General features: G+C 43.4%; 2 protein-coding genes across 2 annotated transcripts in view; one reads left to right on the forward strand and one right to left on the reverse strand.

The window, feature by feature from the left end:
* Positions 1-15887, forward strand: part of scrib (scribble planar cell polarity protein) — a 64228-nt gene extending 48341 nt beyond the window's left edge. Inside the window, 20 exon segments of the mRNA XM_051411350.1 lie at positions 1576-2016; positions 3061-3132; positions 3276-3329; positions 3842-3895; positions 4376-4498; positions 5216-5230; positions 5232-5327; positions 5728-5778; positions 6828-6974; positions 7334-7493; positions 7589-7808; positions 7893-7982; positions 8070-8252; positions 9041-9190; positions 9830-9969; positions 10212-10249; positions 10784-10858; positions 11841-11879; positions 12730-12784; positions 13791-15887. Coding sequence (XP_051267310.1) covers positions 1576-2016; positions 3061-3132; positions 3276-3329; positions 3842-3895; positions 4376-4498; positions 5216-5230; positions 5232-5327; positions 5728-5778; positions 6828-6974; positions 7334-7493; positions 7589-7808; positions 7893-7982; positions 8070-8252; positions 9041-9190; positions 9830-9969; positions 10212-10249; positions 10784-10858; positions 11841-11879; positions 12730-12784; positions 13791-13927 — 2340 coding nt within the window. The 3' untranslated portion in view covers positions 13928-15887.
* The window catches only part of kif9 (kinesin family member 9), an 8410-nt gene continuing 1477 nt past the window's right edge, over positions 14369-21301 (reverse strand). Inside the window, exons 3-20 of the mRNA XM_051411351.1 lie at positions 21136-21242; positions 20794-21024; positions 20328-20411; positions 20120-20212; positions 19482-19629; positions 19320-19384; positions 19143-19220; positions 18939-19007; positions 18645-18749; positions 18503-18558; positions 18262-18349; positions 17994-18124; positions 17719-17898; positions 17404-17612; positions 16740-16919; positions 16544-16623; positions 16283-16363; positions 14369-16105 (exon numbers count right to left, since the gene is read on the reverse strand). Of these exons, the coding sequence (XP_051267311.1) occupies positions 16019-16105; positions 16283-16363; positions 16544-16623; positions 16740-16919; positions 17404-17612; positions 17719-17898; positions 17994-18124; positions 18262-18349; positions 18503-18558; positions 18645-18749; positions 18939-19007; positions 19143-19220; positions 19320-19384; positions 19482-19629; positions 20120-20212; positions 20328-20411; positions 20794-21024; positions 21136-21242 (2072 nt within the window). The 3' untranslated portion in view covers positions 14369-16018. The remainder of the gene's footprint in view (positions 16106-16282; positions 16364-16543; positions 16624-16739; positions 16920-17403; positions 17613-17718; positions 17899-17993; positions 18125-18261; positions 18350-18502; positions 18559-18644; positions 18750-18938; positions 19008-19142; positions 19221-19319; positions 19385-19481; positions 19630-20119; positions 20213-20327; positions 20412-20793; positions 21025-21135; positions 21243-21301) is intronic.

Here is a 21301-nt window from a genome sequence, read left to right on the forward strand (position 1 = left end):
AGTTGTTACCAAAGGTTTAGCTAAAAATCATTTTACCATGATTTAATAAGAAGTGAGGTGTAGAGCTGCCTTTTTAGCTTTTGTAACATCACTGGAAAGGAGGAGGGTTGAGAGTAAAACTGTGGTAATGGTAACTTTTTGTTAGTTTATTGACAATATTGTGATATATTTATGAAATACAACATATATTGTTCTATCTTTGACAAGAACAATGAAGAGCAGCACTTATTTCCATTGATGTCCTTTGAGTTTAAAGTCCACTAACCTTTATCAAGACAGAGACAGACATTCAGTATAAAAATATTATAAAATAGGAACTGAAAAACTAGAAAATTGAATTAGAAAAACATTCAAGTAGGGAGTAAAATAGATTCAGTTCCCGGTTCCTTTGACATGCAGCTCTTCCCAGCATGGCCAGCTCAGCGCGTTGGCATGCTGATGAACCAGCAACCTCACACCAAAACCCCAGCTGTCCCGCACAGTCTGTGTCGGAGCCAAAAGGGCACTCGTTCACATTCCACCCCACTGACCCTCATCACACCACCGACTCTTATAGTCAGCACGTAGAGAGGCACATTACTGCCACACAATGCTTGTTGTATTCTTAGTCCGGCTATTTTGATTATCACCAGATACGTCAAGGTCACGTGGGATAAATTACAAAGTGGGTGACTTCTGTAGGATGATTCTAGGCTTTGTAGGAGGTCTGTTTCAGTGTTAGGTATTTAAAAAACATGACACTTCTACGGTTGCGCTTAGAGTATCAGGTTTCTTTACATGGGTTGGGTTAAACGTGGCATATTTTCTCCCCTCCTACAGTGACATTAACTGTCCTCTGTGCTGAGTACAGTAGGAGTTGAAGGTGTGCTGGAGCCTGAATGTCTCACTGATCTGATAATGTGGTTATTTAAGGCAGAGGCTAAGAGCCAGGACTGTAGTAATCTGTCTAATAGTGTACAGCAGCACTTAACAAGTCTTGAACGATGGGCACTGTGAAACTTCAGGCTTCAGGAAAGATTTAGTGATGTGAGTAACTCTTTTTAGCAGCTAGAGGCTTGTGTGTCATGTGTCTATTTACAGAAGCACATCTTAAGACAGAGGGAATTACTCTTCTTATTTCTGGAATTTCTTTGTTTAATTTAGTGGTTTGTAATAGGATACTTCAGACAAAACAAAGCCACAGGTTAGCCAGAAAACAAAATGATTACACGAACGAATGGTTTGTTTTAACATCCATTACAGTGTACAGACCAACTTCCTGCTTCAACTTTGACCTACTGTACGGGAACAGTTGACATACACACACTTTTCCTGTGCGGGGAGGGATTAAAGTGAGCGCACCAGACATTACATGTAGTTGTGACACAGTTTAGTTCTTATATTGTGTGTTCAGTGATTGAGGTTTGGACCTTTTGTGGCTATATTGGTATATCAACTGGTATTATCCATAAATCACTGTTCTCCCTTTCTCCTCTATTCTTTCAGCTTTTATTTCTTTCCACCAGTTTTCCTGTTAGTCCTTTTTTATGTCAGTTTACTGTACTTGTCCTCCCTCTTTCCTTTGCTTCTGTCCAGTTCTCTACTTCTGTAAGTCTGACTGCTCCCATGGAGGCCCCCATGCAGGCCCAGTACGGAGCCCCAGTAGAGCCTCTGGGCTTCGGCTTAGGCCACCCCTCAAATCCCCTCAGCCACATGGACCCCGAGTCCTGCCACAGTCTGAACACAGAGCATCTGCTCCAGTCTGAACACACAGATTATCTTCTTGGATCCCAGTTCTCCTCCAATGGGACCTCCACTACCGACAGTGCCGGCTCATCAACAACCATTAACTCATCAACATTTGCAGCTGAAGAAGAGGAATGCCTGGTGGACTCTCAGCCTATCTGCTTCAAAGAGAACCCTTTCTTGGTGGCCAATCGCAAAGGAAAAGGCCGTCCAGCTGGAGAGCAGGTCCTGTCAGGGCCTCCGGTGGGCTATGGGAAGCAAGGCCAACTGCAGCCCTGGTTGTTCAGCAAGGCAAGCCGCCTGCCTGAGTGTGGTTTGGAGGCAGCATGGTGTGTTACTGCGCACAGTGTGTTGTTTGGCTCACTTGTGTCACTTAAAAAGGATAATTAATTTTCTTTAAATCAACTCTAAACTCAAACTCTAAAGCACCAGACAGTAAGTGTGAATATATCGGCCTTTTTTTTTAAAGAAAAAAGGGCCAAAATTCTCTAGTTCCAGCCATATAATTGTAGATATTTGCTGGTTTACTTAGTTTCCTACGGATTGTAAACTGAATTTCTTTGGGTTTTGGATTGTTGGTTGGGGAAAACAAATTAAATTTAAATCATCATTCTACATGCCTCAGCTTTACTGCGCTTTATAGCAGGTTTCAACTTGTTGTTTTGCTGTGCGGTTGCAACTTTACTGTGGCCAAAAATTAATTATCGCAAGTTTAACGATGTCACTTTGGACTCTGGGACGGTGGGATGAACAACTGTTTACCATTTTTGGATATCTAATCCTTACTCATGGGTTTGTTATTAGTAGCTTTGCTGTTTGTAATGTGGTTTTAAAAAAAGCTTTCTGTCAGCGCAAAGCATTTTTCTCTAAGGAAGTGTGTGTCCAGGTTGTGTGTGGGTGTGTGGGTGTGTGGGGTGTGTGTGTGTGTGTGTGTGTGTGTGTGTGTGTGTGTGTGTTAATCTCAGTGTATCAACCAGCTGAACTGGTGCATGTTTTTGCCGTGAGCACAGATCTTGTGGCACCTCATAAGGTATTTGGGCACATAGTTTGTACATAGTCGGGATCGACTGGAATGTCTGTCCCAGCAGCTGCGAGGCGGGGGTCAATAAGTCGAGAAGGATCACAACGTGCAAGACGTACAGAAAAGTGCATGTTTATGAAGAGCTTGTTGTTGGTTGGATTTACTGGAAGATGAACTCTTCACAGGACTAACAAGTGAATCTTGTTTTGGTATCTTTTTACTACACTGTTGACTCTTTCAGTGCAATGAGTGAAAGTAAGAGCAGCTGTTAAGTGTGTTTTTTTTTTTTTGCTGTTTGATCTTTGTTTGTCCAGGCGCCTCCTTCAGATTTTACCAGGACGGAGAGCCCAATCAGGGAAGCACCGTACTCTCCCACGATCCAACCGGTGAGCAGCCCTAACATCCAACACACCTCCAATATTCCTCATCTCCTCTTCCACCATTTTTGCTTTATTTTCTCCTTTTCCATGAGTCATTTCTACCCCTATAGATTAGGTATTTTACTTCTGACCTTTCCTCCCACCTGTAGCCAAGCCACCACTCTACCAACAGCTCCCCATGTGCAGGCAGGGAGACCCGCTTCGTAAGTGGGTCTTGAGGCCCTGTCTGCTCTGGCCTGGATTTTTTTTTTTAGCACATGCAGCGGCTGCTCTGAGCCCTCTGTCTGTCAATAAAACATAACTAGTTCAACTAGTGTGTCTGCCACAGTCCTACCAGTCTGAAAAGCATGCAACTGCTTCTCTAAGGCCAGCTGATTACTGATGCATTGCCTCATGCAGACATGAATGTGCATTCATTGGATAGATTTTTGTCTGATTGTCCTTTTAATGTGTCTACTGACCAGCTCGTACAGGACAGTAACAAAATAAAAATTTCCATTTATAAGAGGAATTTAGATATCAGTTTGGGAAAATGTAACAAATGGCCCACAACTGGTGATTAAAGGTAAACTCTGGTGGTGTTGCATTGTTTGGTAGTGTCTTTATTTGGCCTGGCATCATCCTAAAGACGCTTTATTTAGTGACTGTATTCATTCATTCATCTGGATTCATGCATTTTATTTCATTTTCATTGTTTTATTTTCATTTTTTGCAGGCAAACATTCATTACACCTCCACTCCTACTGCCAAGGACGACACTTCATCATCAGTGAGTGTCTGTGGAGCTTGAAGTAACTTTTATTGTAGATTAGAGCTTGACTGATCACACTGGTTTTTAGTACATACTTGTTAACAGACACAGTGATTAAATGTACGTCCTAAAGAGGATTACATTACATACATCTACATCGATGTATAGCTATGTTTGAATCTCAAAGAGCTCCTAACCCAGAAGAAGCTTTTTCATCTGGAGTAACTCTCTGGAGAGACGTATGATGTTTGTAATCATTGGGCATAAAATGAAGGATAAAGATTGATTGGATATTGTTTATGGTACAAATTAGTTATTGAGCTTCAAAAACACCATAAATAATCTGAATGTTAAATTATGCTCTGATTCATATTCACCATTAGCTCCCATTCATTTTGAGTTGTCATTCGTCCTAAAGTTTGGTGTATGAATGAAAAGCAATTTGAGGCAATGTTAACAAAATGACCTTGTGTAAAATATAATTTGTCTTTCCTCCAGACGCGACCGGGTGCCATCCAGCCAGTCGGGCGCATGCGGCAGAGTCCCTCTCCCGCCACTCCGGACGGCCACAGTCCCAACCCCTTCCAGCATGGCCCCTCCCCCTTCAACTCCCAGACCTCTGTAAGACCCCTCACCACCACATAGTGCTGTTTTCTCTCCACTCACAGCTCTGTGCCGCCTGCTCTGACTGCACAGCCCTAAAACACTCCAATGGTGTCTCACAGCAGTGCAGCAGAGATGCAGATTATTGAGTTTTGTTTCTAGAACCAAAGACAGGAAGACTTGTATTTGAAGGGGTTGAGCCTGTGCAGGTGCTGCTGTCTGTGACCCCCCCGGCACACCTGGAGGTTATGTGTTTGAACTACACCTGCAGACGGAGCATCCGGCCCGACTCTGAACTCCTGAATCAGAAATAAGTTCTCTTAATTGCAGCTTTCTGAAATGTGCCGCTTATTTCTTCCTTTGGCAAGCAGCCTAGTCGGATTGGTAAATAACGAAGAAGCTTCGATTTCATCCCATGTCTTCCTTGGTTGTTTCACAAAAGGAGCTCATACAGACAAAAAATCTGTCATGGCTTTGAACTTTCCAGGCCCTACTGTCTGTCTCTCTCTGGCATACTCCCCTCCTCTCTCACATGAAACCAGCCGCCATGCTGTTCACCTGTTCTCCTCCACAGTCTTCTTCAACTTTGCTGGTTTTTTTTCATAGTCTACCCTCTCCTTCATGTCTCTGTCTGTCCGTCTTTCCCACCTCCTCTACTTCCCTTCCTCGCTCCTTTTGCCATATAAACCTACCCCACCCCCCATGCCCACCCCCCACCCTCCCCACCCCCTGCAGCCTCGCGCCCCCTCCCCCCACCTCGCCCGACGAGTTCCCCATGAATGTCAAGCAGGCATACAAGGCATTTGCCGCCGTGCCTCGCTCACTGGCAGTGCTGGAGCCGCCGCAGGTAGGCCGTGCTGCCCGGACTCCCCCGGGTCACAACGACAAAAGCATGCTGTGCTGATTGGTTGGTCTCGCCCCCCTGCCCCCCCCTCCTGACTGGAGCAGGCTGTCATACAAAGGAGCCTGCGCCGTGTCGGGGGGCCTGTGACGTGCTGTGACGTGTGGAATGCGTTCATCGTTGGTTTTTGTACTTCAGTGCCATCATCTGTCATACTGGTGTTGAGTCTTGATCCATTCGTCCATCCATGTGTGGCTCGTGTACTAATATTCAATCCCCCCTTTTTATATATATATTGTATCCCAGCTGCTAATCAGTCTGCCTGCTCTGTATCTCTGTCTTTGTCCTCAGTCTTTGAGTTTAATGAATGTTACTAACACTCTGCTCATCCTGCTGTGCCCTACAGGACCTGTATGGTGTGAGGAACAATTTCCACCCAAAGCAACCTTCTCCAGAGGTGAGTGAACACAGTCACCAAAAGTTATTAAAAGATGTTGTAATGTATTGGACCAGATATAGATTTGGAAAAAGAAGGGGTCAAATTATATTCTGGACATTAACGTGTTCACAATATCAGATATTCAATTTGATTGAAGAGAGAACAAGTGCGGCACTATGACAGTGGTCCTCTAACCTTTTCTGCCATTCCCCCCTTCAGAAGCTGATAGCAGACATAAACAATATCTATATGGTTATTGTTAGTTATAGTGGCATCAATATTAAATTGAGACTGTTTCATAACCAGTTGAAAACTCCTTATACTAGTTTTTAACATTGATAGCGAATCTAAAACGAATTAAAAAAAATCCAAGTTGAATTTGAGTGAGATAAAGGTCAGTACAATAACACCAGCATGCTCTTGATTGGTTATTATTTTTACATAAATCAAATTCTTTCGCCTGATTTACGCTCCTTATATTTCCCCCGGTCATCCACGCCCCACACTTCGAGAACCTGGGTTGTTTGTTGCCTTAATGTTGCGATTCCATCTGTCGGGTTTGTTTTAATGTTAGTTTGCCCCAACAGTTTTCACGAAGCCAGTTTCAACTGACAGCTTGTGTCATGTTTTTTTTTTGCTGCAATGGAGGAAATAAATTCTTGATGGGTGAAAACGAGTGGAAAGCTTCCTCGAACCTCTTTACTGCAGAAACAGATCAGGATTGGTTCCTGATCGTCTGTTAAGCACCCACAATATGTCACGATGAAGAGCTTTACAAGAGAAAATACTTACTCATACTTTCATTATCTTGGGGGGGATTTTTTCCAGCAGGACTACCCTGAAAGTCTTTTTATATAACAGCTGTTTAAAAAGAGGGGGATGTTTTATAATTGGGCAAATACAGCGTTTAACTAGTGACTATTGAATCTGCAGCTACAAGAACTAATATCTAAGTATATAGTCTAGATATGCTTTTACTGTAGTCACATACTAAAAAAACAAAAACCTCACTGGCTCTTAGTCATCTTGGTCTGACAGTCTGGTGACGACCTATGTGGCCTTTTCAGCCTGAGTGGAACAACGAGGTGTTTGATGATGACATAGATGGTCAGGAGGGAGCTGGTAAGGGTCTGACCAGCAAGGTCTCCCCCCGTCGGGAGTATATGAGCCTGGCAGCAGTGCCTCGCCTCTCCAGGCCGTCCATGGAGCTGCAGGTACCCACCGCCTCCATCTGGAGCAGCCCTTTTCTTTGTCTGGGCTGTGGTGTGCTTGGCTTGACCGGTGGTGGTGTCTCTGCTCCCAGAGGCTGGGAGACTGCCCATTAAATGATCTTAAATCAGCTAAATGGTGCTGGGTTCTGTTTTAATGGCTAATTTTTGTCTTTCTTCCTCATCTGCCATACTTTTCCTCCTCTGCTCTTTTGGCAAATGGCTCTGCAACAATTCAAATAGCAATAAAAATCAACTTCATGTGCTTTTCAACAAATATTGTCCTTTTATTTTGATGTTTTGTAATCTTCCATTTTGAATTCTGTCCTTGATTCTTTTTGTGTTTTTCTGTTTTAACTCTACAGAGTCCTTCTCCTGGTGGTAAGGACAGCCCAGAGCAGCGCTCTTTCAGGGACCGACAGAAGTATTTTGAGATTGACGTGAAGCAGCAGACACCAGACAAACCCAAACCTCGAGTATCTCTTGTCGGAGAAGATGACCTCAAGAAAATGAGGGAGGAGGAAGGTTTGTTGTTCTTCCTTTAGCATCCTCTACCAGTAACTACTAAAAAACACCTGGCTCTAAATGTACAAACCTGTGTCTGTTCATCTCACCGGCAGAGAGGAAGTTTGAGCAGCGGGCGCGGGAGTACCTGCTGGATGAGGAGGAGGATGATGAGGAGGAGGACCTGGCTAAGCAGATGGCACAGATGAAGGCCTCTGGCAAAGTGTTGCTGGATGGAGTGGAGTACAAAGTGGAGCCAGTATCCAGCCCATCCCAGCACTGTTCCACACCACCAAGCTACAACGTCACACCGCCAAGCTACTATGGCAGCTCAGGGTACAAAAGTTGTGCGTTATTATTACTTTAAACATGTTTTTATTTGATTTATTTAGCTAATTTTGTGTTTGCGTGTATTTGTAGGCCTTCCTCGGTTGATGGTAAGGGAGACTCTCAGAGGAATTCACTAGAGGACAGCTTCAGGCTGGAGCAGAGGCCTAACTCCATGACTGGGTAATTACATTATACACTTACTATGAATGTCTCTTTGCTGTTGTTTTTATCACCGTAGTCATCACTGCTACTTGTGTATCTTGTCAGTCTGATCCCCGTGTACCCCGGGGAGTCGGCGGCTCCCATCCGCACAGCCAAAGCAGAGCGCAGGCACCAAGAGAGACTTCGTATGCAGAGCCCCGAGCTGGCTGTGTCCCCCGACAAGGACCTTTCCCCTGCTGAGAAACGAGCTCTGGAGGCGGAGAAGAGAGCCATGTGGAGGGCAGCACGGTAAAAACACTTCACAAATCCTGACTAGGAAGATAAAATGGCTAATGGGGTCTTTTTTTTGTGGATTAAAACAAACTACTATGGCCTTCAGTAACTATTTTGGCTAATGAACAGGGGCAGACAGGCACATCGTCCATATTAGTTGCGTCATGTAATCTTTTCAAGGCTTTAATACGCAACGTTTGCAGTTAATGGATACATTTTATATCATATTTTTCATATCTGCATTGATGTGGACAAAGCAGGAGTCTGAAGTGGGTAGAGAGGGGAAAGCTTTGTTTTCTTTCAGCAGAGCATCAGAAACATTTACTGTGCTGATAACAGATGAATGTAGGGAGAGAAAGACATAATAACCCACAGAAGACAATATGGATGAAGATATTTTAATGAATCCTTACACAATCAGTTCTTTGTAATGATTTAAAACTAAAACTAAATACCAAACAGCCACATTTCCTGATAAATGTCGTACTGGTCAGTAACAGGGTTGTTTTTTTCCCAGTTGTCCCAAACATAAGTTCACAGTTGACTCTGTTGACGCCATGCTGTGTGGTTATTGTCTCCTCTTACTTTTTAATGTCTAAAAATTGGATCTTTATTAGTCCTGGCTCTCCTGAGTGTGTCAGTGTTTTACTGTCCATTCTTTGGTTTTCTTCTCTTTTTCTGTCTGTATGCCTTTCTTTTCTCCCTCTCCTCCTTATATTGCTCCTTCATCCTGGTGTACCCGTCTGCCTTTCCCTTCCTCCACCTCCTCTCTTTCACCCTGTCCCCGGCCTCGCGGGGCCCAGGCCCTGTGGCCTAGAGGAAGATGTTAGGCAATATGAGCAGGACCTGGCTAAGAGGCTCTACCAGGCCAGAGTGAGGGCATCTCAGGGCACGCCCGAGGCCCCCCAGCCCCCCACCTCCTCTACCTCCTCCTCCGCAGCCTCCCAGCTCAGGTCTGCTCCTCGGCCCCAGTCAGAGGGCCAGACGCACGGCATCGTGGGGTGTGCTGGGGTGCTTTGCCATTGGGGTATTTTGCTAGAGGCCGAGTTCAGAAAGGTCCAAGCAAGCACTCGCAGCGACACTGTGACAGTGCTTCCACTGCCTTTCTAGTGCTGTCTTGCTTCTGCACGTCTTTGCTGTTTCTAGCTCTCTGGTCCTCTCTCTCTCTCTCTCTCTCTCTCTCTCTCTCTCTCTCTCTCTCTCTCTCTCTCTCTCTCTCTCTCTCTCTCTCTCTCTCTCCTCTGTCTTGTCTCCTCCCTCTATGCCGCACTCTTTTCATTTGCGCCTTGCTGTTCTCTTGATTTTCATACTATTATTTGTACTAACACACAGTTTGCAAGCTGTTTGTGAGTTGAGGGTAAGCCTACTAGCAGTAGGTAGTCCTTTTCCTGGAATGCCTCTTATTAGGCAAAGAAATTAAACCGGTTGTTGTCACAGCAAACCAGGACAAGGAGCACCCAAAATTAGTAGTGATGGGCACTACACCCACCTATAGTGGTGTGTGTCTCTGTCAGTCTTTGTCTCTGTGTTTCTATAAGTCTCTCCTTGTTTTCTACGATCATTTATCTGACTCTGGTTGTTCCTTCTGGTAGGATGAAGTCTCTGGAGCAGGATGCACTGAAAGCTCAAATGGTCATCGCCAAGTCGCGGGACGGGAAGAAACGTGGCACACTAGACCAGCTGACGGAGTCGCCCTCACCTGCCCCCACACCCTCTCCCACACCTATGGAAGGTAGGAAGCGGCTTTTGTTGATGCCACTTGAAAGATGTTTGTCATGTAAACAGGCCTCAGTAATTATTTTGTCTTAATTTACTTATTTTAACAGCAGAAGCAGTTTCAGTGTTTAATAAGCGTTATTATACAGAACCACCACAGCCAGTTTCTAAAGTGTTACAAAATATAGTAACTTAAAGCTCGTCAGGTCAGCTAGTCTTGATGTTTCTAACTTCACATTGTCTGTTTTCCTCTGACAGAGCTCAGTCCTCGAGGACTAACCTCTCCAGGCAGGCTGGTAAGCACTACATCTTTTTCCTTTTTCTGAGTTCCTACTTTGGCTTTGACTGATTTTTCCACTGGCTGTGTCAGTGTGGACGGTTTACCGTATCCTTTGTACGGACTTGGAGAGCTTCAGTCATCACTGTTCAAATACTGGAACAAAGCTGTAACACTGACTGCAGTTTAATTTAAGGGGCTTTATTTGAGAAAGGCAAACTTCAAGATTGTTGGTTTACAAGTTGTGAAAGGGAAAGAGATTTTCTTCAAAACACATTGGCATTAATCCACCATCTTGCTCATTGTCACTCTAGCCAATCAGCCACAGCTGGCTGTTTGAATCACCCATTAGCCTCTCTGCCTCCCACCTCTCCTTCTATTTCCTCATCCCTTCTCCCCTTATTCCTTTTCCTCTCCTTTGACATTTACTTTCTCCACACTTTTCTTCTCCTTTCAATACTTTTTCCCACCCTCCTCCTCTTTTTCTTTCCTTGTTTTCCTCTTTTCCCTCCCCCCCTCGACCTCTGCTCATTCCTGTTTGCTATCCTTCTAGTCCCTGTCGTCAAAGAAGTTTGACTACCGACAGTTTGCTGCCATTCCTTCTTCCAAACCCGTATACGACATCCAGGTATTGGCTGCATGCTGAGCTCCCGGGGGCCCTGGCCTCCTCCCTTCCCCCTGGCTTTCCCTGCTGCCTCTCCCCTCTAGTTTCTCTCTGAATCAAGAGGCATCAGTGCAACTGTCTAGGTGTTTGGCTCAGTGATTGATCAGCACTTCCTGCTCTGCACTATAGTGGTGTGGCTCACTAACTCTCACTTGCACAAAGAAGGTAGACGTATCTACAGAAATGACACACCAAATCAGCACCTCGTGTTTCTGGCTCCCCCTTCCTGGTCTTCCACTTACCCACTCACAAATGTAAGAGCATCTATAGCAGTAACCATTCACACCCATCAATCTCTCAGCTGACTAATCAATCCCAGACAATAACACTGACAGACACATTTTTGATCCCACTAACCAGAATTGGTTCCGGGGGAAAATGGCCACAAACTCTGCATCTCATCCACTCTCACGTTCACTTCCATCAGCTGTCTTGTTCCACGCATGGGTCACACATCAGGCAGAGGAATAACATGTCCTCCATTAAGATGTCTCCTCATACTCTGGCTTTTAAAACACTGATCTGCTGAAGGGTTTCCTCCTGCGCTATCATTAGGGTAGACTGTTTGTGTAGGTTTGTGGGAATTAAGTTGGTTTCTTCTGTGTGGAAGAAGAGATTGGAGGGGAAGCAGGGGAATCCTGGAGTGGTGCTGGAGTGAGCAGAGCTTATCTGGAAGTGGTCTTTAATTTGTTTTGGGTCAAGTATCTGTGGTGGTCTGTGTCACTGTCAGTGTGTGCTCCTCTCAGTGTGGGATCTTGTCTGGTTTGGCTGTTGCTAAGTGACCTTGGCTTGTTTGTATTCTCCCTTTGGTGGATGTAATTTAATGGACATCATTGTAAGTGTTTGCATAAAGTTTCAGACTCTTGTATATGCACTGACCAAAGTTGTTAAGGGGCTGTGTTAATGTCAGTAAAGTGACTGTAACATACATATAAACACATAATAGGCAGACCAGAAGACTCGAGGGACCACCACAGTCTGCAAGGTGAGGGGTCACATGGTAAAACACTTATTATAAAACTATATACAAGATTTTTTCATGAATATTCTAGCAAACATAGGTTCAAGTTGCTAGTATTTACTTTCTATTTTTTGTATCACACAGTAAATAATTTCCCTTCACATTCCTCTCACCAGAAAGACAAACAACATTGTTGATAAAGTCTGTAGAAATATCAGATTATAAAGACACAGTTCAATGCCACTGTAGTAAAAACAACACATATTTTCTTTTATTCTTGAGGAAATTTGTCAATTGTGATATTTTGTCATTGCCAAACAAAGACCTAGTGTGTCCTATAACACTGAAATAGGTTGTACAGCCAGCAGTTAGTGCTAGGTAGGTCACATAATCCTCGGCTTACAGGTCATAGTGGTCCCTAAGTAAAATAACAGCTTCTCAGCACTGAACAGTGGGACGTTATTATTGGACTATAATGGCATCAGCACAAAGACAACTTAACATTCTGCTTGGTTTCCCGTTGTGCATTGGTGAATCTTGTTGGTGCCGTACTGTTGCCCCTGTTTGCTGTCTCTTTGTGGATGTGCCTACACTACACAACAAACCCCGGAACTGATGACCTAACTTAACCTCCCTTTCCTTTAACATGCCAATCTCTCCTGGGGGAGTAGTCGAGTAGTTGTACTCTGGCTTTAGTGGCAGATTGGGCGCTTCAGCGCTGTCCGCTAAAACCGGCAGTGAGTGGCTGGCACGTCTTCTCACAGTCTCCCTTGCTGCCAGTTCCCCTGCCCAAATGGTGAAGGCTTCCCCTGGGATACTGGTTACTGAAGCACCTCTGTCACTGTATTATTCACTGTCTCTTCTTGTCTTCCAGTCCCCTGACACAGTCGATGACATGCAGTTCATCGATGACGGCTCCAGCAACCCAGGTGAGTACTGCAGAGCTTCAGTATTTTAAACCGTATTAGAAAAGGCTTTGTGAAAGGGACGAGTGAGAAGATTTTATTACTTTAATTTCTTCTATCCCCTTTGATTCAGGTGACTACCTGGGATAAGCATCTCTTATTGGTAGGATCCTGCGTGCATGTGTTTTTGGGTCTGTGTGTGATTGTACGTATTTATGGGAGAAGAGTGTGTGTTGGTGTGTGCATTTATACTCTAACCTGCCAGCTGTGTGGCAAACTGTGACTTAACTGTTGGTTCAGATATTAAGAGGGGTTTGTCTAGCTGGGTGTGCTTCGCCTGCTGCTGCCCACCACCACATATGAAGCAGCAACTGATGTTGAGAAAACAGAAGACAAATGTTCCCTATACTAATAATCTCACACTAACTGTAATCCAGTCTATGCATGAATGTGTTTTAAAGCGTTGACTGACGTCTACAAGGAACTCTAAGTGAAAGAAACTAAGTTACACAGGTACTGGGAAATGTAGTTACTTGCACTGTAGTAGCGGTGCAGTATGCTGCATTTTTAAAGAGACGTTTTAGGGAGCGTGTAGCTTTTACTTATTATCCAAATGTGTCTGAATGTTTAAATTGAAGGTTCAGCAGTGGAAACACTTTTGCTCTGACTTTGGATGTAATTATTTTGAATACAAGGATGGATGGCTACATATAATTGTCTCCTTTCATCCACCTGCTCTGTTGGCACAGCGATACTTTCTCTGCCTGAAGTCTTTATCCTGCACATGTCAAATGCCAATTAGAAACCCAGTTTAGAGTCCATTGAGGTCACTGGGTGCTTCAGAGTCCTGCTTGTTTCCAGCTGCTGATTTAAATGTGGGGCTTCTCTCGCAGGTGTAAGGGGGTTCATCCACTTTCTCCTCCGTCAAATGCTCCACAGCTACTGTTGCAGAGTGCTTGTCAAGTAAAAAAAAGCTTAGAAGAAGCTTAGATGTATTTGTGACGTTGTTCTGTCTGTTTTTGTGGTCTAGGGCCCGCTGCAACCCCTGAGGCCGAGGTACCCACCGCGCTGCCTGCCACCTCAGCCCTGGAGGAGATGGCTCTGTACAGCAACAAGCGCAAACTGAGGCAGGGCCGCCGCAGCCTGGAAACCGCCGTGCCCACGTAACACCTCACTCGGAGAGAAGAAATCCGAAGACAAAAATGCGAACACACACATTAAAATACACTGTGGAACACTGGTAACGCGTGGGCACGTCCACAGGAGGTGCAGAGTCACTAAACACTACACAGTGTCAGTAGAGCGAGATTTACTCTCCTATATATAACCACTGCAGAGACTACGATAGTCACCACCCATACACACTCACATATATCCTGCGTGCCAGTCTTGCCTATACAGTCTGTGGATGAGTCGGCAAGTTGCTCAACAGTCCCTCAAGGGCAGGAAAGAGCTAGTGTGGTTAGCTAGGATTGCTACTTACAGACCATTCTTCTTTTTGTTGTTCCGCACTCGGTTTACCTAGTAGAAGCTGATCTATTTTAAAAAAAGGAGGTGACCGAAGTTTTTAGTTTTTTTAATTTTCTGCACCTCTAAATGATTTTGCTGTAAAAAAAAAAAAAAAGAAAAAAAAAAAAAACATACTGGAAGAGAAAAGAAATGGGTCATAGCTATACTAACAATATTTTTAGGCTTTCAGTGAACAGATTGTGAAATGTCGGGTTTCTTGAGACTTGGGCGGACAGGAGTGTATATATTATTGAGGAGGGAACATGCTGCTACCTTCACAGTCACAAGAGAGCTTTTTAAAAAAAAAAAAAAGAAAATCCATATCTTTTTGCACTGCCACTGATCAGCTTTTTTTTAGAACATATCTTAAGTAATTTATTGTTTTTAATCCATTTATTCAAATTGAAGGCCTTCTATTTTACACTGTTTTAACCCATCCAGTCCTTATCATTAAAAACATTTCAATGGTAGTTGAGGGTCACTAAGTCTTTCAGCTAATAACTGCATATCACTTTATATCATTGACTCTACTTTATACACACTTATAAATTCCCCCAGGGGGTTTTTGAGAGGAGCAAATACACAACTTGGATTGCTTAGACAAAGTATAGCTGTTGCACATTGGACTTGTAAAGAGAATCTGTCCAGATTTATTGACTGTGTTACATTCCCCTTGTAGAGAATAAGACAACACTGGAGGCAGCAGCTTTACAGATAAACTGTTCTGAATATTAAAGTTTGGCATTTTAGCGTAATTTACTAATTAACGGTACTTACCCTGTCCTGTTTAGGGTATTGTTTTTTTATTTTATCAATGTGAATCATTAATATCTATCCTTGAATTTTCTGGAGGTACTCCAGAGTGACGTGAAGGTAGCAGGTGTTTTTATTTTTCTGTCTATGGTTAATTTAAATCTGATGCCACTGAAAAATCATTTATTATTGTGTGAATAATGTACAAATGCTGAAAGGAAAGCAAACTTTGGGTTTAGAAACTGAGCCAGTCTTGACCTAGACCAAGCGAGTGTCTGGACTGCTGACGCGTCTGGGTTTGGACGGTGCCTGGTATCGGGACGCTCTCTGCATGTATATTGGTTTGTTAATGGGAGAGCTGAAAGAGGCAGAACCGATTAGAAATCCCTCTCAAGACATTGATCTCATTCATTCAGTTCACTGCTCGACATACCGTCAGTTTATGTATCTGATGGGTATTTTTGCAGAATCACAGCATAGTAGCATTTGTGTTAATTTAATGTAGGGTCTTCTAATGATAGCTTTCCATGTTGCTCTCACTGACTGAAATTCAGTTTGTTTGATAACATTTGCAATGGCTGATATTTCCTTTTTTAAACTTACAATAGGTAAATCTTTTTTTCAGATGGGTTTCACTACATTATTAATGCAGTGTTTCAAGTTTTTGTGTTTATTCTTTTGTCTTGAGTTCTCTTTGGGGGTTTTTTTTTCTTCTTCTTGCAAATAGGTCTGAGGGAAAGGGTCAGAAGTCCTAGGGTCAAGGGTTAGAGCTCATACAAGACTGTAACTAGTGAATTTGTACAACCAAAGAAGTCTATTTTGTGGTTCAGGAATAATAAATTTTACTTTTCATTTAAGAAGCTGATTCATTGTGTTGTGTCTTTTGTGCTTAATATACAGACCACAATGCTCCAAAGATGACACGTAGAAAAAATGAAAATTACATTTCATCACATTTAGCACATGTGGACAGTTCGGTCTGTACATAAAACTCACTTAGGTAACAGGTAGTATTGGAGGAAGTCTTCTCTGTCCTGACGAGTTCCTCTGCACTGGAGTAAAGACCAGCGCCCTGCTGTTCCTCTGTAGACACAGAACAGAGTATTGATTCTGTATCTCTGATTAACCATAGTTAATTAGAACTAGGTCAGTGATTGGTGTGGTGACATAACCAAAGTATAAGATCTTTACCACCAATTACTCCATGTTATCTGATAAAATAAGCAGTTCACTGGATGTAAAACAGGATGCGACACCCACCCTTTTCAGCGTTCTGTAGCGAGCGTTGTAGAAGGACTCGGAGCTGGGGTTGTGAGGAGGAAGCTGCTCATCTGCATCCTCCTAACATCAGCAGGTAAATAGTTAATACCTCCTTAATAAAAATGTGGTCGCAACATTTCCAACAAATGTCAAACAAAAATGGTTTCCATTGCTCGCAGCTGAGTGGGAGTCAAAGATTTGTTTTATGGAAAACGATACAGAATCAATATTTGTACTGTTGTAAATGTGAGGCACACTCACTTCTGTGAGGGTCTTCTCTGTCGTTACGTCCAGCTCCTCCTCAGGTACCAGGAAAGACTTCTTATACCAGTTCTCAAATTCTGTGACATACACGAGCAATTGATTATTTCCTCTGAGCGTTGTAAAGGAGCCAGTTGTTTGAGCTACAATAGCTCTAAGCTGTTTCAGGGAAGAAGTAGATATTTGGAGAACTGACCAGAGAGCAGGCGCACCCGGCACTGATCCACAAGGTGTTGACAGTAGTTGACTTCTGCCTTGATGTCACCCAGCACATCGTATCTCTGCCGGTACCGGGCCTTCAGCTCTCTGAGCTTCTTCAATAAAGTGGCATCTGGCTCCTGCAGCTGTGGCTCCCCCTCCATAACCAAATACTGACCTTCATACACAAAACACACCATGAAAAAAATATATTAACCTCTTAAATCTCACAGGCCTTTTGTCCGGACCGTCAATACAAACCTTCTTCAGACCAGTTTGAACTGTTAAAACACAAAAAATTTAGTCAAAGGATTTTTGGACACGTTTGCACGTGTCAAAACAATCTCAGGTTCACTTACTAGCTTTTACTGAGCTTTTAACCACCTGTTACATGACAGCAAATGGTCGACCACTTGTTTTCACGTGATTTAAGTTCTACATAGCGCCACTGCTAAAAGCTGTGAGCTATGGTTGGCATTTGTGGCAGAAAAAGCAGTTCCTCTCACCAGCTGATATTCCACTTGTAACAAGTACTTGAACAAGAAATGCCTCACCTTAGGGAAGGCTCCATTTCATGGGAACTTTAAGAGCAGCAATCCACAAATTAAAGCATCTACCACTTCCCTTAAGTGTTTTCTTGATGATACAAACATTAGGAGTACCTTGGTCTCTTCTCAGCTCCTTGTGCTGCTGTATGGTGGCTGTGGTGCAGTCGATCTCTCTCTTGACAGCGTTGACCTCATCAGTGAGCTTTCGAAGAAGAGTGCGACGTTCCAGCAGCACGGCTTTGTTCTCCTTAAGGATGCAGTTTATTTTGCTGCCCTGTCCCACCTTAAAAACCTCAAAGGCCTCTTCTTTGGGCGGAGGAGAGCTGGGCAGCAAAGGCAAGTATTTCAGTGGAAAGAATATAAAACAACCCGACACACATTTCCTTTACAGGGCTACTAAAGATGACTATATTCATATTAAACTCATACCCAGGGTTGAAGGGTTCATTGCCAGGCGGTTGTGATTCCTGTGTGTCCTGGCTCTCTGTGTCTGGTTCTGGTAACTCCTGTTCCTTCTCAGGTGTCTGGACAGAATTCAGCTTTGATTTGGAGGCACTCTCTGAACGCTTCCTTGTAACTGGACTCCCAGCTCTCTGTGTCTTATTTTGGCTGGATAGTCACATTGAGTGAGCCATTAGGAAAACCATTTAAAAACACTGAATATCAGCACAAGTGACTGGCTTCAGTCGAAAAGGTTCTCTCACCTCGGTTTTTCCCTAGATTTCTTGGTTTTGGCTTTGGTCGAACTTGGCCGGTTGGCATTTTTTGGTAACTGACCAGCCCCCCCAAGGCTGCCAGCCTCCACATCCTCAGTGCTTCCTGTGGTATCCCACTCCTAACAAAGTGGGAACAAACCAGCATCTAATCAAAGCTTAGTCACAATGAATTTTTCACTAAACAAGTCGTCACTGATTTGACAAATAGATCTATAACTGCTAGTTTCCCTTAACCGTGAATCAGATGTTGACTGACCTTGATAGCAGCTGTGTTGGCACCTTGGTCTTTCTCCATCAAGTTGAAGGTCTGGCATAACTGAGCCTTCACTTTCTGCTCCTGTTCCCTGCTCGCACACGCACACGCACACACACACACACACACACACACACGCACACGCACACACTCACCATTAACAAATAAACCCTGGTTCTAAGTTTAGTCTATATAAACTTTGCATTCTGAAGTTGCAGATTTCAAAAAGGTAACTAATACTCACTGCACAGCAAGCTTGAACTGGGCGAACACTGCTTGGACCTGGTTGATACTGACGATCTGTTATTAGAGGCAAGAGACAAATTTAAAGCCTTTAAAAGGACAATCACAAGTTTCAATAACTGTGCTCTTGGTTATATTCTCACACTGATTTCCTCCAGGCTTCCCTCTAGGTATCTCTGAACCTGGTTGTTGATCTCAGCCAGCTGTGCTTCAGACAACGACTCGTACGAGATGCTTGGCCGGTTCGCCTGGTGAAGGGTCAATGATAGGCTTTTAAATTCTGATATGAACCAGCTGAAATGTGTTAAAATAAACGTTCTTTTCCCTTTTTTTTAAATAAAAACTGTCATGGAAAGTTTAGAATTTGCTCCTGCAGATGAGCAACACATTGAAAACACATTATAAAGGAAATGTGTTTTCCTGTCAGCTCTACTCACCAATTTATTGCAGATGGACAGTTCTTCTTTCAGCCTCTGTATATCCTTCTGAAGTTTTTTTATATGAGCCTAATCACAACAGTACATTTCATGATTATTACTCACTGACAGAGAGTAAAACACAATGTAGACTGTAAATAATACAACAATAGTTCCTCCAACGGTGTCATATTATGCGCTGTGCGTAATATCATGTGAACTCACTGCTGGATCCATGTGTTCATTCACAGCAGGGTCAGTCCGGACACACCTCATTCTGCTGGCAAAACGCAGAGTAGAAAGCTGCAAAGAATATTAGTTATCATCCAGAGCTGAAATGCCACCATGTGCAGTAAAAAAGAAAACTGCTTTCTGTTTTAGATCATATGTTCCACTCCTTACTGTTTCTTCTATCTGTGCAGCCTCACCATAGATGTTGGCCACAAGCACAGTGTTGCAGTTCCCCCCTACAGAAACAGACAGGATGTCTCACTACAGAGCAAAGGACCACTTAGACTATCAAATATCAGCGTTGTTAAAAAGACAGAGGCCTGGCAGTCTCACCCAGGGAGTCTTTGAGGGCATGTGTGAGTTTACTCTGTCTGAAGGGAACGTGGTCTCTGCGACGGTCTGCCAGGGCCAGGATGGCCTGCTCCAGGAACGACAAGGACTTGTTGATGTAGACGGCTTCCTTTAACATCTGACCCTCTGACTGGAAGCAGAGGAAGGTGACAAGAAGTGGATGAAGGTTAAAAAGGACCAGTGTGTGTCCCTCGCTTCACCCTCCCCTTCCAAGTTTGATGGAGAAATTACGGTGGCCACGAAAAATGTCAATAGCCCCCATCTAGAGCCAGTGTTTGATTAGTCTGGTCTGGGTTACTCTACAAACATGGCAGCCTCCATTTAAAGTGACCCTCGGCTTCTGCAGATATAAAAGTCTCATTTTAAAGGTAGAAATTCTTATTTTCAGGTGATTATACACATATTATATTCCATTTATGACAATAGATCCTCCTAAATGTTACACACTTTATAAGTGGCGATATTGCTACTGGACGATCAACAAATTCAAAAAGGAACTTCTTATATAACCAGCCACATAGCAATAGAGAGAATGGTACCAACGTCCCACCTGGATGAGGTCTAAGTGAAAGAACATGTTTCGAAAGCAGTAAAGTCAAGTGAGACATTCTCAACCTCACCCCAGTCTTCCCCAGCCTCTCTGACCCAGCCAAATCCACCAGATTCAGCTTGGAGGTGATGTATTTGGCGTCAGACAGGGTGCGTGAGCGGGACTGTGAATGAGAAAGTCATTTTATACTACTTCATATTGTGTGCATTAAAAAGGTATGTTTAAGCACCAAGAACAGGAAACACTACAGTCAACTATAAAGGTAACTGAACTCATACCTCTATATGCACAGTGAAGATACAGTGGGACCTGGAGGAGTTCCTGTTCAAGGCATGAGATCCAATAATGCGATTCATCTCACCCTGAGTAAAGAAAGAACAGCTTTATAAAAAGGTTCAGCTTTCTATTTATTCATCCCTAAAAATTACTGAAAGAACAATAGAATTTAAATGGGTATAAAATAAAAACCATGGATGAAAAACAAACAATATATTTCACAATACAGACGCAAAAAACATTCAACAGCAGCACAAACGCATAAAAAATTATTAAAATTAAATTTAAATAGTGAGGGATGAGACAACAATAGGTTGTCTGCCACATGAGCAGGGGACCCTCAGCAATATATAAAATAAAAGATGATACTGGCCCTTTGAAAGCAATGATTAATTTTTTTCTGGTCATATAAATTTAATCATGACTAAACTTATTTCTTACTTTCTTTCTTATTACACACACGCATACCTCAAACAGGAGGTTGAGGGCCTCCTCCTCACTGTGGACGAGGTGAAGAGACAGACCTCTGATGAACACCCCTCTGCCGGGCTCCTCCATCACCACCATACTATGAGGAGACGGGTGTGGCGAGCATCGCCGAGGTGACAGCAGGTCCACCAGGGTCTCATTGTAGATCTCCAAGTAAGACAGGTACACAGAGAAGGCATGCTCGGTCCTCTTCTCCACCTCCTGAAACACCTGAATACCGTGTTGGAAAAGATAAATTATATTTACTAAAGTGGAGCAGTCTGGGTGTTTTTCGGAGGTTAACAATAAATAATAATTTAACATAATGATTGAGTGACTCACCTCCTGAAGGGCCCGAGGAATGATGCCTCTCTGCTTGTATGACTCTGTGGATCCTGTGATGGTGTAGGTCTTTCCTGCACCTGTCTGCCCAAAACACATCACAGTACCTGAAAAACACACAACAGAAGACACTAAAAACACGACACAATCACTTTTATTGACTGAT

Source organism: Dicentrarchus labrax, unplaced genomic scaffold (assembly GCF_905237075.1).
Source record: "Dicentrarchus labrax unplaced genomic scaffold, dlabrax2021, whole genome shotgun sequence".
NCBI classification, from domain to species: domain Eukaryota; kingdom Metazoa; phylum Chordata; class Actinopteri; family Moronidae; genus Dicentrarchus; species Dicentrarchus labrax.